Below are 14,673 nucleotides of genomic sequence, written 5' to 3'. Positions count from 1 at the left end.
TCAGCTATGAGTGATCGTAAGAAATGCAGGAGTTTTTGCTTCCCTATTCTGGACATAGAACATCCATTTCTGACATTTATTTCACACCCGCAAAAGTTATTCAAAGAGTGTAACATGAAGATGTGGAAAGAGAAGAAAGGCAAAGAGGAGATTTCTTATCAATATCTTGTTTATATTTTTGTTCTTTTGCTTTTCGTTCCAGTGAAATGAAGCAGAAGCTGGATGAAGAGGGTAACAAGTGCAGCATCCTTTCCAAGCAGCAGAAGTTCAATGAGCACTGCTGTATTCGCTGCTGTTCTCCGTTCACGTTTCTTATCAACAGCAAGCGACAGTGCCAAGTTTGCAAGTACAACATCTGCAAGAGCTGCAGTTCTTACCAGAAGAAGGAGAAGGCTTGGATTTGCAGTGTCTGCCAGCAAGCAAGGTAAGGGGCCTGCTGTTCAACCACCTGTGTGAAGCAGCTGTGCCCTGACCTGTGCTTTTCCCTGTGTTTGTCAGTAGTTAGCACTGGTGGGATGGGACACGAATTACCTATTTATGTAGGGGGTGATTTGTTCCTGAGGTTTGACGTGCCTGTTTTTTGTAGAGGTTAATTTGTTCCGAGAGTGTTTGGTTACCTGTTGCATTTCCCAGGCTTGCTTAGCTGGACTGATGAGTCAGCAAGCAGTAATTGGACTTGGCTTGAGCAGGGCTGGGATCTCCTGAAATGCCTGGGTTACTAAGGGAACCTGAGCACAGATGGTGGTAAGGCAGTTAATAATTTTGCAGCAAATCCCGCTGATGGGTGGGGAGTGGAAGAAAGAATATTGGTGAATAGATCATCCAGCTGTGACTGTGTTTTGGAGTGCTTTTCGAAATGCCAGCTTATGGGGTGGGAATGCTTTGGGCTTACTTTGGCAAATAACCAGACAAAATAGCAGTGCAACCTGTTATAATTCTTAACATCTGTTACGAAAATGCTGCCAAAATTCTATTTGCAAAGGGTATCAGGGATTTACTGTCTCACCCTTTTGAGGCTAATGGAGCCACAACACTTAAAGGTATCACGAGAAAAACAAAGCAAATTCAAGCAAACACATAACAGAAGCAAAGGAGCTGTTCCTTGGAGTGTGACTGTAGTAGTCCTTGTCTGTGCCGCAGGCCAGATTCCAAAAGCAGCCTGATCTGTGGTGATATAGCACTGGCCAAGGCCTTTTTGTTCAGACAAGAAAGGTGAATGAAATAACTCAGTTCCTCATAGTTTAGTTTTGAACATGGGTGACTAAAACAGCTGAGCAAACGTGACAAAGGTGGCTGTTTATTCTTCATCTGTCCCTTTAGTGGAGAACACAGGATGAAGACAAGAGCCAAGTCCCTTTCCAGTGCTTTACGATATTCCTGTACTCACTGAAGACTAATTGCTCCCACTTGTTTCCCATCAGCACTCACTTGAAATTTAAGCTTTCACATATTATCTGTGAATGAAGTGTGTGCCCTTTGACACAGGGTCTTTAAATTATAGGGATCCCAGATAGATGATGTCGTGTTTCTAAATTCCAGCCCTTGAACCAGAAGGAGGTCGTATTCTCCAGAGGACCTGCTCCTTCTCTGCATTTTACCTTGGAAAACCTGCATATGCACCCTTTCCCCTAGTGAGGAGGCAGAATGACAGTGTCTTTTCCAGCAACACAGAGAGCTGTGGAGCCAGTGCTTGTTTCTACTTTAGTCATTCAACCATTTCATGTTACACTGCTTTCTTCCACTTCTCCTGAGTGCACCCATATGGGCAGCAGAACAGGCAGCCAGGTTTGTGGATGCTGATGAATTGCACTTAAGGTAGTTTTTGCTGACTCCACAAAAAAAGTCTCAAAATAATTCAATTAAAGAAGAAAAAAGTCCGTAGCTGTATTATAAAAATGCTGTTTCTGACCTTGCTTTTCCCACAATTCTGTGGAGCCCTCAGAGTCACCCACCTGTAACTCAGTTATAAATATTTTCTGTATTTATGAGATCTCAGACACAGCTTGAGTTATTTTTCAGTGGCTAAATTAACTAACGCTGCTTCTAATAATTTTTTGATCTGGTTTATTGATTGGACTGTACAACTTACAGATCGCAGTAGGGGAGTGTAGGGAGTGTTTTTTTAATCTGTTTTTAACAATCAGTCAGTATTTCTTCCAGGAAAATACACAGGGGGAAACGCCACAATTTGTGAGTTCCTGTCCCTTTCTCAGTAACTTGTTCCTGAGATGGAGCATGAACTGTGGTCTCGTCTTCTTATGTCTTTTATTTTTTCCTTTAATAAGATAGCACAAGTAGTGGAGGTGGTTCTCTGTTTAGCTGCTACTTGTTTGCACGCCATACTGCACAACAGATAGTGAGCTAGAAATATCTTAGAGAGGACTGCGTTTTCAGGTGGTCCTTTTTTCCACCCCCTCCCTATATGTTTTTGCTTAATTATACAAGAGTTAATGTTGTAATTCTCTGCTGTGCAGAAAGTTCAGTCAAACTGGAAAAATACAAACCTATATAGTTCAGGCTTCCTATAATGATGTTTGTGCTCTCTAGCTCTGCTCTACTGCAACGCTCGAATAATCCTGAGTTTTATTTCTAGTGTATGTTTAGAATATGTCAGCCAGTGCTCTGATGTCAGAATATGTTCTTTATATTTCAGATGGTTTTGTTTGGAGGGCCCATTTGCTGTAATGTGCTTTAATGTCAGCAGAAAAGAGCCTGTTTTTGTGGAAATATGGTAAAGCTGATGGTAAATGTGACTTTAGCCTGCTAAAGGATACGTCTCTTCTGTTTAGCTGATGCAAGTTTTAGTGTAAAACCCTTTACAGTCTCTATAGGTGGGAATAAAAACCACCACACACCACCAAAATTTGGCAAAACCTTGGGATGGTACTTAGGGAAAAGAATTAGTCCTAGTTAATAACTGAACCTTGTATTTGTTTGTTGATGTTCTTGGCTGTAACAAAACATTTGGTTTCAGGCCTTAGTTGTGGAAAGCTAATGAAGGTACAGTGCTGCTTAGCAATCTTGTTTTGCTCTCAAGCAGGCTGAACCATCTGGTAAAAGGAAGCTGAAGTACCTTTAGGTATCCTGCCTGAGCTGCAGCCTGGAGCTTTGTGTATGCTTTTGTTGAGTTGTGTATTTCTGCCTTCTGAGGTCCTTGTCTGACACTTGAGAGAACTCCTAGAGAACCTGGAAGCTATGGCGTTGTCATGTAAGTGCTGGGAAATGCGGTTTTCCTTCTGTGATAGAATTACATAGGAACGTTCACTTGCTGTGTGGTATAGCAGAAAAGGTAAAGTTTTATCTCTGACATGTGCAAGTTGTCTTCACTGGACCCATATGGGTCTTGTTCTGTGTTTTAAAAAGCCCTCTGAATAATCCCATTCATATTGTACTGAAGGGATTTACTAATTTTAACTAAATAGCAGTGAAAATTATCTTCCTCAGATGTATGTACTTGAAGAAATTGATGCAATTCCTTCCAAAAATGCTTGCTGCTGCATTCCAGTTTTCTTCTTCCTCCTTCTGCCAATGCTATCCTGTATCTTGATCTTCTTCTCTTTACCATACTTGAACATCACAGCAGCTCACAGACACCATATCCTTTTGCTTGCAGTATCCATGTAGAGGAAGGCAAGAGCTTGGATTTTGCATAAGAGCCAGAAACATTCTTTGGTTTATTCAGTTGCTCCCTAGCTGGAGGAGGAAAGGGAGAAATGTGTAAACTGGTTGCTTTGGCAGGTTGATCTTTGCTGGGTTTTTTGCTGTCTTGATCTGTCTTAATTATTTCTGAAGTATGCACTGGGAAGAATTTCAATTCTGCTAGACAGAATAAAGCTGTACTTGCATAACACACAGCAGCCTGCAATGCTGCACTTACAGAAAAGTATCTAAAAATGGAATTGAAGAGGAGAGTAGGAAAAAGATGTCTATTAAAATGGCTAAATATTACACAAGTGCTAATTAGGCAATCTAGCTTAAGTAGACTTAGAAGTGAGTGTGTGGCTTAGTGCCTGGAGGACTAAACTGTGTTTTAGGAGCTCCAGATTGCAGTTTTAGCTGTTCACCTGATTGTCAAGTGACCTTGGGGAAGTTTCCTTGTCTCATGTTTCCCCATGTGCAGAATGGATTTAATGATGCTGAGCTCTTGCAGGTCAGTGGTAGAAAAGTTAAATGCTATGACTGTAAAGTGCTAAGTATTATTAATATACTGTTATTACAGAAGTTTTGCTACAGTCAGCATGGTTAAAACCTTTGCTTTGTGTATTGTGGTAGCACAGAAAACTATTACGAGTGCTTGGATTCTTGTGAGTGAGGGCAGAATACCACAGCCATGTTATAAATGTTAATATGTTAATGCTTGTCTGTGTTTGGCCCCACCTACCTTCAGCAAATCGTAGTAAGAGAAGTTATCAAACATTTTCCCTAGTAGGAAAAAATATTATGGAAATAGTGTGTAAAACTATTGGGACTTCTGAACTGGAAGGAGGGGAATATGAAAGGATGTAACACAGTTTTTCCGCATAATAAACAGCATACAAATTATAGATTGGATTTATTTAGCCTTTCAGTTTTGCAAAGAGTGATGGGCGAAGGTGAAAGATTGAAAGCTAATAAAAAATACACAAGATTCTTCAAGTGTGGACACTGAAGTGGCAAGTGAGAACATCCCTCCTTACGGTAGCTGAGATAGGAGATCTTAAGTATTCAGCAGATTTTAGGGAAGAATTTCTCTTTCATCAGTTCTGTAGCTGGGACTTCAGACGCTCTGCAGTTGAAGGACTATGGGCCATCACAGCCCCTGCGTTGGGTTGGTGACAGTCAGGGAAGATATAGGGTTGGTGGTGGTCAAACAAGGGAGAACAAGAGATGGCAGTAGCTGACTAGAGGCCTCAAATTTACAAATATGTGAAGTAGTAAAGGATTGCAAGACAAGATTTTCCTCTGAGAAAGTGGGGAAAAAAAAAAAGTTATGTTAAAAAACAGCCTATCATTCTGACTCCTGGGTGTTTGACTCAATAATGCTTGTACCTTTCCTCATTTTTCGCTATAATGTCTTATTAATACAGTGATCCTGCCTAGAGCATGTCCACTCCAACTAATTCTTGGTGTCAGTAGTATTACTATTCCTATTTTTAAAATGTATCAGATGTTTAATCTGCCATCTTTTTTGTTGGAGAATGAGGTGATTCTTCCCTTTCATACTGCCTCGCCAATGATTTGTTGCTTGCAAGTTGAAAAAGTTGTTCCTGGACATACATGGTTTAAGTAGGGTGTTCATTCCTGTGTGTTGTGATGGAGTTTTCTTGGTGGGCAGAGGGGATGAGGTTTGTCTTTCTGACACCTCTCTTCTGCAGAAGACTTAGGAGTAAATTAAGGCAACAGTTGGGACTGATGATTATAATAAACTCTACATGTCTGGGCAGTTTTGGAATCTAATAAACCCCTCTGATTATCCCACACTCCATTCTCTTTTTCTCTCCTGTTGGTGCTGCTGCCTGTTTTGGGGTGACAATTTTGGTGTTTCTCTGATGCCCTGCAGAGGGCCTACAAGCTAGTTCTTTATGGATTTCTGAGAAGCGACATCATTTTGGCTTTATTCTGTATTAAACATTAGCTGGAATGCAAGACACTGTGCTTCAGCTTTTCAGTCAGACTGAACTGTAACGTTCAGGAGGAGATGTTTGCTGCCCAAGCATTTCAGCCACCTCAGTGTCCCCCTTCAAGCTCATGTGGCAGTGTGCAACCACCTGCTGGATTTGGGACATCCCTCAGCTCCAGTGAGAATCAACCTTTCCTCGTCCTCTTCAGGACAACTGTATGTTCACTTGTCTGACAGAGTCCGATTTCTGATTCACGTTTTCCCCCTCTGGGTTGGGATTCTAATATCCTCTTAGCATAACATTGTTTGGGAAATGTTTTTCAAAGCATATTAATTTGAAAAACCTGTTAAACTTTATTTTAAACAACATTGAATTAGTACCCATGAAAGTACTCTTGGAAAAAAAGTGGAATTTCAAAGCTAAATCTACTGATTTTTATGACGAGAAAAAACTTGTGTAAACAGAGCTTTTCACAACTTCTTATCTAGATCAGATGTTTGATTTTTGGGTCAAGTCAGAATATCTTTGTGTATCATTGCATTATAGTTTATTTTTCTGTTCTCTATTAAATGGCAACTATGCAAAATTATTTTTTTTAAGAGGGAAAATCACATTTCACTTGTTAAGTCTTATTGTGCCTATTACTTTATTCCCATCACAAAATGCATGTAATAAAGCAAAAAGCCATGCTGTGGTTAACACTCTTAAGGTAGCCTTTAAGTGGAGCAGAGTGCACTTTCATATAGACATACCGTTGAACATTTTTTAATTATCAGTTATCAAATATTGCTAATTGCCTTGATATTTGTATATTTCAGCATTTCCTGAGTCTTCAGTTTTTCTCCTGCTAGATTTTTGCAGTCATCAAGCTTTGACAAAGTACAGGAGTCAGTCATTTACTCCAGCCAGTGCTGACATTGCCACTTCCAAGAGCAGAGTCAGCTTCTGGCTTGTACTCTGCCAGTCCCTAAGGGACATGTCATGTGTGTATTCTTTGCTTTTTCTGAGTGGGAAGTCTGATCTTGAAGGTGCCAGGTTCATAATGTTTGATGGGGCCTGCTCTGTATTGGAAGAACTGGCCATCAAGATGAGAGGTCTGTGCAGTGAAGGGTCTTTTCCCACCTAAGCACCACATAGGTTTAGCTCCCATACATTCCTCACAAGGAGAGAAGACTGTTTATTCCTGTATTGTATGCTCCTCTGTCTCTGTAATTGTGTATATATGTGTGTGTGTGTGTATATATATATGTAAATATATATATATATATATATATATAGTATATATATATATATAGGCTATTTCTACAGTCCACAAGTAATTCAGATTATTTTGCCAAGTCGTATTATTTTAATTTCACTTCCTATGGATCAAAGACCCTCTGTGCCTCTTCAGTGCTTTTCTACTCCAAAACATTTATCCTGTTAACTGTGAACTGCCCAATAATGTGTGGGTACCTTTAGAAGTATTACAAATGCTGTGTTTAGCACAGGGTTTTTTCTTGGTGGTAAAACTGGAAATCCTGTAGACTTGTAGCCACTACCTGTGAATGGCAATGACAAATATGAATAGTACTGCCGTTTTAAAAGGTTCTTGTGTTACCAAAGAAGTTAAAATGAGAATTTAATTTGTCATTTTTTAAAAAGCTTAACCATATCAAAAATAAGTCCCTTTATGCTCTTATTCTTCAGAACTACCTCTCACATGAAATAGATAGTGAAGCACTTACTGCTTAGTAGCTTCAATAAGAATCTGTGAAACCATACATTTACATATTTCATCAGGCAGTAACTCATCTTGCTTCTGTGACTTGGGGGAAAAGGAAGATGGAAAAAGCAATTGCCCTGTCTTTCTGCCAAAGAAAAAGTTTTCCAAATTTGTGCGCCGAACTAAGTATATGGCTTTCTTGTACATTTTGTAGTAGCATATCTTTTATACACCTAGATTTTTGTGAAGTCTTACTTGGATGAGCACTGCTGGTGTCTCGATAGAGAGTTACTTACTCTTCTTACATCTTTCACTCCCCCATCTTTCAAAATACAACCCTACACTTGTGGATCAGGAAATAAGTGGTAATGCCTGCTACAGTTAGCTCTGCTGGAAGTATATTTCATGTACTTTCCTGTTCTACATCACACCCACTTTTTTTGCTTTATCTGTCCAGGCAAACGTCTTGTTTATTTTAGCTCAGGAGCTAATAGACAGCTCTTGTATTTATTTTGTATCCACAAATAAAATCATATTAACATGGAAGAGAAAACCATCTATGACCTAAAGCTGTCTTGAGTTGGCATCTCCATTCATTTTAGGCTGTGGCAGTCAGATGCCCATACTGGGTCTTTTAGGTTTCATTTCCATTTCTGTCCATTAATGTGAAGACTGAGGCATGCCTCTCTGGACCCCAGCTTGAGAGAGCCTTCTTTCTCTTTTACTGAAGCTCCCAAGAGATAATTAGTGGTGAATGAAAGAGTTTGTTCATTTAATTAAGAAATATTATTTTCCATCATCTGTCACACTCTGAGGTTGTATGTGAGGTTAGGTTAATAAGGTAATGAAGACATCACAGTTTGTATTGTGTTCTATTTGCTGATGACAGATTTGCTTTGTATTCTTGTTTTTACCTGGATGTTCAGTGTAGTGGAAACTTGAATGAATGCTTGCGTGATAGAGAAAATCCATGTAAAGGGTGGTAGAAATTGCATCAGTAGTCACAGTGGTAATTTTGTCTCACTGATGTGTGCAGGGCTTTGTAACCTAAGGGACTTCTTGGGTTCTCTGTATCTCAGGTAACTGCAATTGTCAAAAGCACTTTCAATCTCTGGCAAAATAAGGGAGTTAATATCTGTTAGAGGCAAAGAAGAAATCATAGAATTATAGAATAGTTTGGGTTGGAAGGGACCTTCAAGGGTCATATAGTCCAACCCCACTGCAATGAGCAGGGACATGTTCAACTAGATCAGGTTGCTCAGAGTCCTGTCCAGCCTGGCCTTGAATGTTTCCAGGGATGGGGCATCTACCACCTCTCTGGGCAACCTGGGCCAGTGTTTCATCAGCCTCATTGTAAAAAATTTCTTCCTCATCCTCCTTTAGTTTGAAACTATTACCCCTTGTCCTAAGGCAACAGGCCCTGCTAAAACAACTGTCACCATATTTCTTGTAGGCACCTTTTGAGTACTGAAAGGCTGTGATGAGGTCTCACCAGAGGCTTCTCCAGGCTGAACAACCCTAACTCTCTCAGCCTGTCCTCACAGGAGAGGTGTTCCAACCCTCTGATCATTTTTGTGGCCTCCTCTGGCCCCTCTCCAACAGGTCCATGTCTTTCCTGTGCTGAGGGCTCCAGAGCTGGATGCAGGACTCCAGCTGGGTTCTCACCAGAGTGGAGCAGAGGGGCTGAATCACCTCCTTTGACCTGTTAGCCACGCTCCTTTTGATGCAGCTCGAGATACAATTGGCCGTCTGGGCTGCAATTTTTGACTACTTGTCCTAATCCTGCATACTTATCAATAGCCAGGCTTATGTCTGTGGTGGCTGTCTGTACTTCTGATCAAAAATGCTTTTGGAAATTGTCCTGAGGAGTGTAGAGTGTTGTACTGTGAAGAAGTGCCCATTGTGAATGGCATTTTGACTGACTCTATCTGCTGTGCTTCAGAAACCCTGAGCCATTTGTTTTTGGGGGAAGTAATTCCAGTACATGGTTAAAAAACCAAATGTGGCAACTGGTACCTTTCAGCCTTAGGCTCTGTGACCTATGCCAAAATGCCTTCTTGTGTTTTGCTTCTAGGATCGAAGAGCTGTTGGATGTAAAGGAATTTGAGGTTAAGATTTTAGAACATGCCTGTGTCAACATTGCTCCCTGAAACTGTTTCTCCAAGTATAGAAATAAGGCCACTCACACAGAAAACTTACTTAACAAGTATCTCTCTTAGCCCTAAACGTAGTGTGGCAATAGTGCTAGTTCTTCTCATCAGGGAAATTATAATTAGAGATTGAATATTCTTGGGAAACACCAGCTTTTGAAGCACCCTTACATAGAATTTGGGTAGAGAAAATTGGTTTTGAAACTTGCGAAAGTGTGGTTCTCTGAGTCCATTCTATGTGGTGCATTTAAATACTGTATTTTCCACTTCCAAAGTTTTCCACTTGCTACCAAAGAAAGTGGTTCTGGCAAGAGAAACAGCAACAAAACAGAGTGAAAGGAGATTGACAGGAAAAGTAGAAGGAGGAGATTGGGGGGAATAGCATGATTACAGTTTGAAAAATCAGTCATGTAATATGTCATCGTAATTCCCAACTGGCAATTAAACAGCCCATATCTGCATAGAGGATTAGTAACACTGGAGGGTAATGCTCAGGATCTTGAACACCACTTCCAGTATATAATTTGCAAATTGTTTGACAGATACGTGCCTCACACACGCCATATGCTACTGTATTCCAGTGCTTCATGTAATTAGTCCTAGCAAAACCAGACCTCCAGCTCCATAGCTAGGTGGCTATGACATTACAAGATGCCTGTTGCATGAATAGATTAAAAAAAAATAAATAGGAGAGTCAGCCTGAATAATTACACAATTTATACCTCCTGACATGTCCGGGTGCTGTGCCGGCCACCTGCTCCTGAGGGCTATAGAGGCTGGAGCTCCCCCAGGGCAGCTGGCATCCCTCTGGTGATAAGGGAGACCCAAGGTGAAATGGAGCAAGCGGTTCACAGCAGATCGTACAGGGCTAGAAAAGGCAGCACTGCTGGAAGCAGAACCAGCTTGAAAGCTGTTAGCAGCTGTGGGACGCAGTTACGTTGCATGTGCTCCTTGGGATGGTCTCCAGCAGCGAGGTCAGAGAATAATTTGTGCTGGAAGGGACCTCTGGAGGTCTCCAGCCTGGTCCTCTTTTCCAAGCAGGACCAGGAGGGCCACATTACTCAGAGCTTTTCCAGTTGGGTTTTGAAGGCCTTCAAGGATGGAAATCCTACAGCATTTAAGAGCCCACATCCCCCAGTTTGACCACCTTCATGGTGAAAAGATGTTTCCATTTATCTAATCAGAATTCCCCATGTCCTCATTTGTGTCTGTGGCCTCTTATCCCTCCCTGAGCACCTCTGAGGAGAGTCTGGTGCTGCCTTCCTTAAAATCTCATTTGCAGTTTCATCCCCAAAACATTGCTCTTCCCTTATGGTCTGTGCTATTTAGGTGACTGTAGATACCTGAAAGTTTAATGCTCAATGCTTTTTCATGGTTTTCCTTTGCAACTAAGAGACTGAGAAAAATGTAGATGTAAATTCAAAACAGTGTGCTTTTGTGAGATCCCAGTAATGACAGTGCTTTTGTGCTATTTGTTTTTAGTGGTAGCTCACTTTTGGTAGTAGGATTAATGGAAGCCAAATAAACATGTTACCAGCCTGAGCTAGCTACAGTAACAGCATCCAGAGTAATCTGAATGTGAAAAAAGTTAAGGAAGGAGATTCAGGACAGAAATCTTTGATCTGGGACAGCCGAGACTCCATCCCTGCAGGCTCTTTTTAGCGCTGTATTTAAATCTGCTGACTTTCAAAGAGATAATGAACATTATGTTAAATATGTCAACTCTTGGAGGCTTGCATCGAGTTCAGCAGTGTCGATCCCACAGCTGCAGCTGCTCAGGTGCACCGGTTACTGGTATTAGAGTCACGTGAGGAAATTACTGCCTTGAAATTCTGAAAGTCAGGCCTTGGTTCTCAGCTTTACTTCAGATCATCTCCATCTAAGGGCAGCTGTGTTAAACTTTGCATGCTCTAGTTCCTTATTGGTGAAATATAAAAGACAATGATGGCAATTCCTGTGTTTCAAATACAGCTTCTTAGGGAAGGACTGTCTCTAAATGCTGCCTGAATCCCGATACAGCTGATGGGTGCTACCAGAACACCAAGAGAGATCAACACCACTTCTGAACTCTCTCACAGCTTATAACTGGGTGCCTTTCAGTATGCAATTTGGCCTTTACATGGCCTTTGTTAATTCTTGTCACACAAAGATTTTGCTTCTCTCAGTTCAAATGTACTGCTCTGGTTTTTAAAAGGCACAATAGTACAATGTACATCCTTATACCCTTTCTATACCACAGTGAAAGTTGCTGTACCAGCATTACTTCAGCTGAAAAGTGTTAGTTCTCAGAATTACTTTTTAAAATAGAAAGTGAATGTATGTGATCTGATTGACAAAGTCAGGCAATGGCTTCTGGATTGTGCTGAATCTCATGAGCTGTCTGATATTTGCACACTTTTCATTTAGGTTACAAAGGAATCATTGTGGCTTCCAAAATTATTTGGACACTTCCATTTTCCTGGTTGATTGTTGATGCTGATTCTGTGCATTTTGAATGTCTTTGGGTGGTTTATGAAGGGCAGAAGAACTTCAAAACACAGCTTTAGTGTATATATAAGGGTAGAAAATGAAAACATGGGTTCTTCTACAGAGAAGAAGAGTGTTTCTTTCATCTCTCTCTGTGTCTTATATAACAGATATATGTAAGGGCTTCTACATAGATTATTTTTTTTTGGAGGGAGTATTATTTTTATTATTCTGTAGGTGACAGAATTCATCAGGTAAGGAGGTAGGAGGTGGATTTGGATTCTGCTTCTTATTAATAACTTGCTTACCATCTGGTGTTGAGGTCACTCTGCCTTTCCATTTTTTTGCTCCATTTGGAGACACATAATCCGTACCTTGACAGAGTGTGTTCTTGTGGGCTTTGTATTTTTCTTTAACTTGAGGTCATAGAGACCTGGAGTGTCTGAATAAAAAGCATGGATGTGACTGGTTCCGTATGGGAAATCAGAGTTTTGGAAGGCTCCAGGCTTTGATAATGTTGCTGTGTCTTAATAAGGAACCAAACATATGCCATCCAGTTAAGTAGGTGAGACATTCTAAAGCTTTTCTCTTTCTAAATCCTCTGTAAGGATCAGTCCAGAGTCTCATTTCTTCTATGAGAAGAAGGGTGTCATCAGTCTGCTTTTCTCTGTTGGCTTTACTGTGTGTCCATGTGTGCTCTGCAGCCTGCCTGTTCTTGGCCAGAGTATCAGTGTGAAGAAAGGCTTTCGAAGGCAGAAGAACATAAGTTATTCTGTTTTGCTGGGGGATGGGGTAACCCCACAGGTAGGTCCACAGCCAGAACAGCATCAAGGTAGCTCAGAACATGCTATTCCCTGTGCATTATAACACAGGGAAATGGTGGGGTGGGGAGAACACAGAACTGGGGTTTCTGCCATCAGATCAAACAAAAGTGCATAAACTTTTAAAAGTTGATAATTACTGCTGTTACTGAAGTGGTGTGTTTTTTCCGTGGTCAAGGCAGTGCAATTGAATCTGAGACATGGGGGAAAAGTGGCTCTTCCTGTCCAAATTATTGTCAAGTGAAATCTGAGGAGACCTCTCTGGCAAATTCTCTTCTTTGGTAACATAGCAGATGGGAAATCTTGATCAGAAAAAAAAAAAAAGCATTGCATTTAATGAAGGGAGACACCTCCTCCGTAGTAGCTGTCTTTAGAAACTAGATTTCATGGTTTTAATAATTTTTTAATAGTGAGACAAAAAAAAAAAAAAGGTGCTTCTCCTGGTCATCATATAGATTTGGATTATCATACATCCTAATTAACAGACTGGTTAAGATTTGTGTCTGAGGCTAGCTGATTTGGTTGAAATCAGACAGCTAAAATAACAAACTCTGAAAGTTCTCTTCTAATGAGATTTTTCACAAGTAACCTGGTCCATTGTGATAGGATATCTTAAATCATGGCAAATCCTGTTCGTGGGATCAGCTACATGTGTGCTGATACAAACAGCAGCACCTCCTGTCCTTTCTATGAGGACCAGTAGTTGAAGTTTACCAAGAAGATGCATCTGGAGGACCAGGGGCAGGAAGAAGAGTTTAATATAAGTTAGAACTGGGATTCTGTACATCATTCCCTTTAGCAGGGATTGTAGGAATATAGTGAGATAAGATATATCTGAAGCGTTTTGCCCTGAATATTACAACAATATTATAACCTATGGAAGATAAAATCAGCATGTAGCAAATTGAATGATGCCCTTCATTTGTAAGATCTGGATCATTCTGCAGATGTGCTCTGCATGATGAGGAAACTGTTATTTAAGCAACATAGATAGAACCTCCCAAAATCCATTAATTATGCTTTCAAGAAAAAAACCCAACAGTATCTGGTGGGAAAGAATTAGCTTCTTAAGAGAATGCTTTTAACTGAGGCTCTGTATTTGTTAGAATTTCCTCAATAGTGGGAAGTTTTCTGTTAAGCCAATCCAGAAAGCATAACTGCCCTACCATGCTTTTGTGAAGGTTTCCTCTAGCTACAAATGTCTTTTCCCTGTCGTAGCAAAGATGCTGGCAAATCTAAAGAGAGTTGGAGTAGGGAACCAGGTGCTAAATAGTTTTATTGCTTCTCTGTGATATTACTTTTCCTAATCCCACCAGAACAGCAACATATCGGTTGCTTGGCTTTTTTCCCTATTTGAGATATATATGTGTGTGTGTGTGTGTGTGTATATATATACACACACATACATATCTGATGAGTGGCAAATCTCCTTTCCTCGTTTAAAATTACTAGTTTTCACAAGTGCACCATCTTCCTAGATGGAGTAAAATGTTCTGTGGTACCAAGACCCATCCAGCACATCTCCGGAGCCTCTGCACTGGCAGAGTGCCATTTCCATCGCAGAAACGCTTTTTCCTTCCAGACGCAAATCTCACAGGTCTGTTCTGCGTTTAATTCGTACTGAGTCATTGTCTCCAGATGCTTCTACAGATTAATCTCCGATCTGAACGTTGCCCTCAGAATAAACGTAGCAGTTGCTGCCTCTGAAGAGTCTGCAGAAAGGAAAGTGATTCTGCCATTATCCTTACTGTTGGGAGTTATTAAGGCTGCTGCTTTTATGCCTAATAATTAAAAAACCTGCAGCATCATGGGATATTGCTATGGGTCGAAAATAAATTAATTCAAGCTGACATCAAGGTTTAAATGAGCTTTGTTTTTTCCTATGGCAGAGAGTTGTAACCATCCTAAGCTAAGTTAGTCTATATAGGTTT

General features: G+C 40.6%; 1 protein-coding gene across 9 annotated transcripts in view; it reads left to right on the top strand.

Annotated features, from left to right (window-relative positions):
* Positions 1–14,673, top strand: part of MYRIP (myosin VIIA and Rab interacting protein) — a 324,276-nt gene that overhangs the window by 206,221 nt on the left and 103,382 nt on the right. For all 9 annotated transcript variants that reach the window (XM_065051799.1, XM_065051798.1, XM_065051804.1 and 6 more), the window contains one exon: positions 203–424. In XM_065051799.1, coding sequence (XP_064907871.1) covers positions 203–424 — 222 coding nt within the window. The remainder of the gene's footprint in view (positions 1–202; positions 425–14,673) is intronic.

Source organism: Columba livia, chromosome 2 (assembly GCF_036013475.1).
Source record: "Columba livia isolate bColLiv1 breed racing homer chromosome 2, bColLiv1.pat.W.v2, whole genome shotgun sequence".
Lineage (NCBI taxonomy): Eukaryota > Metazoa > Chordata > Aves > Columbiformes > Columbidae > Columba > Columba livia.
This window is presented reverse-complemented; position numbering and strand designations above follow the sequence as displayed.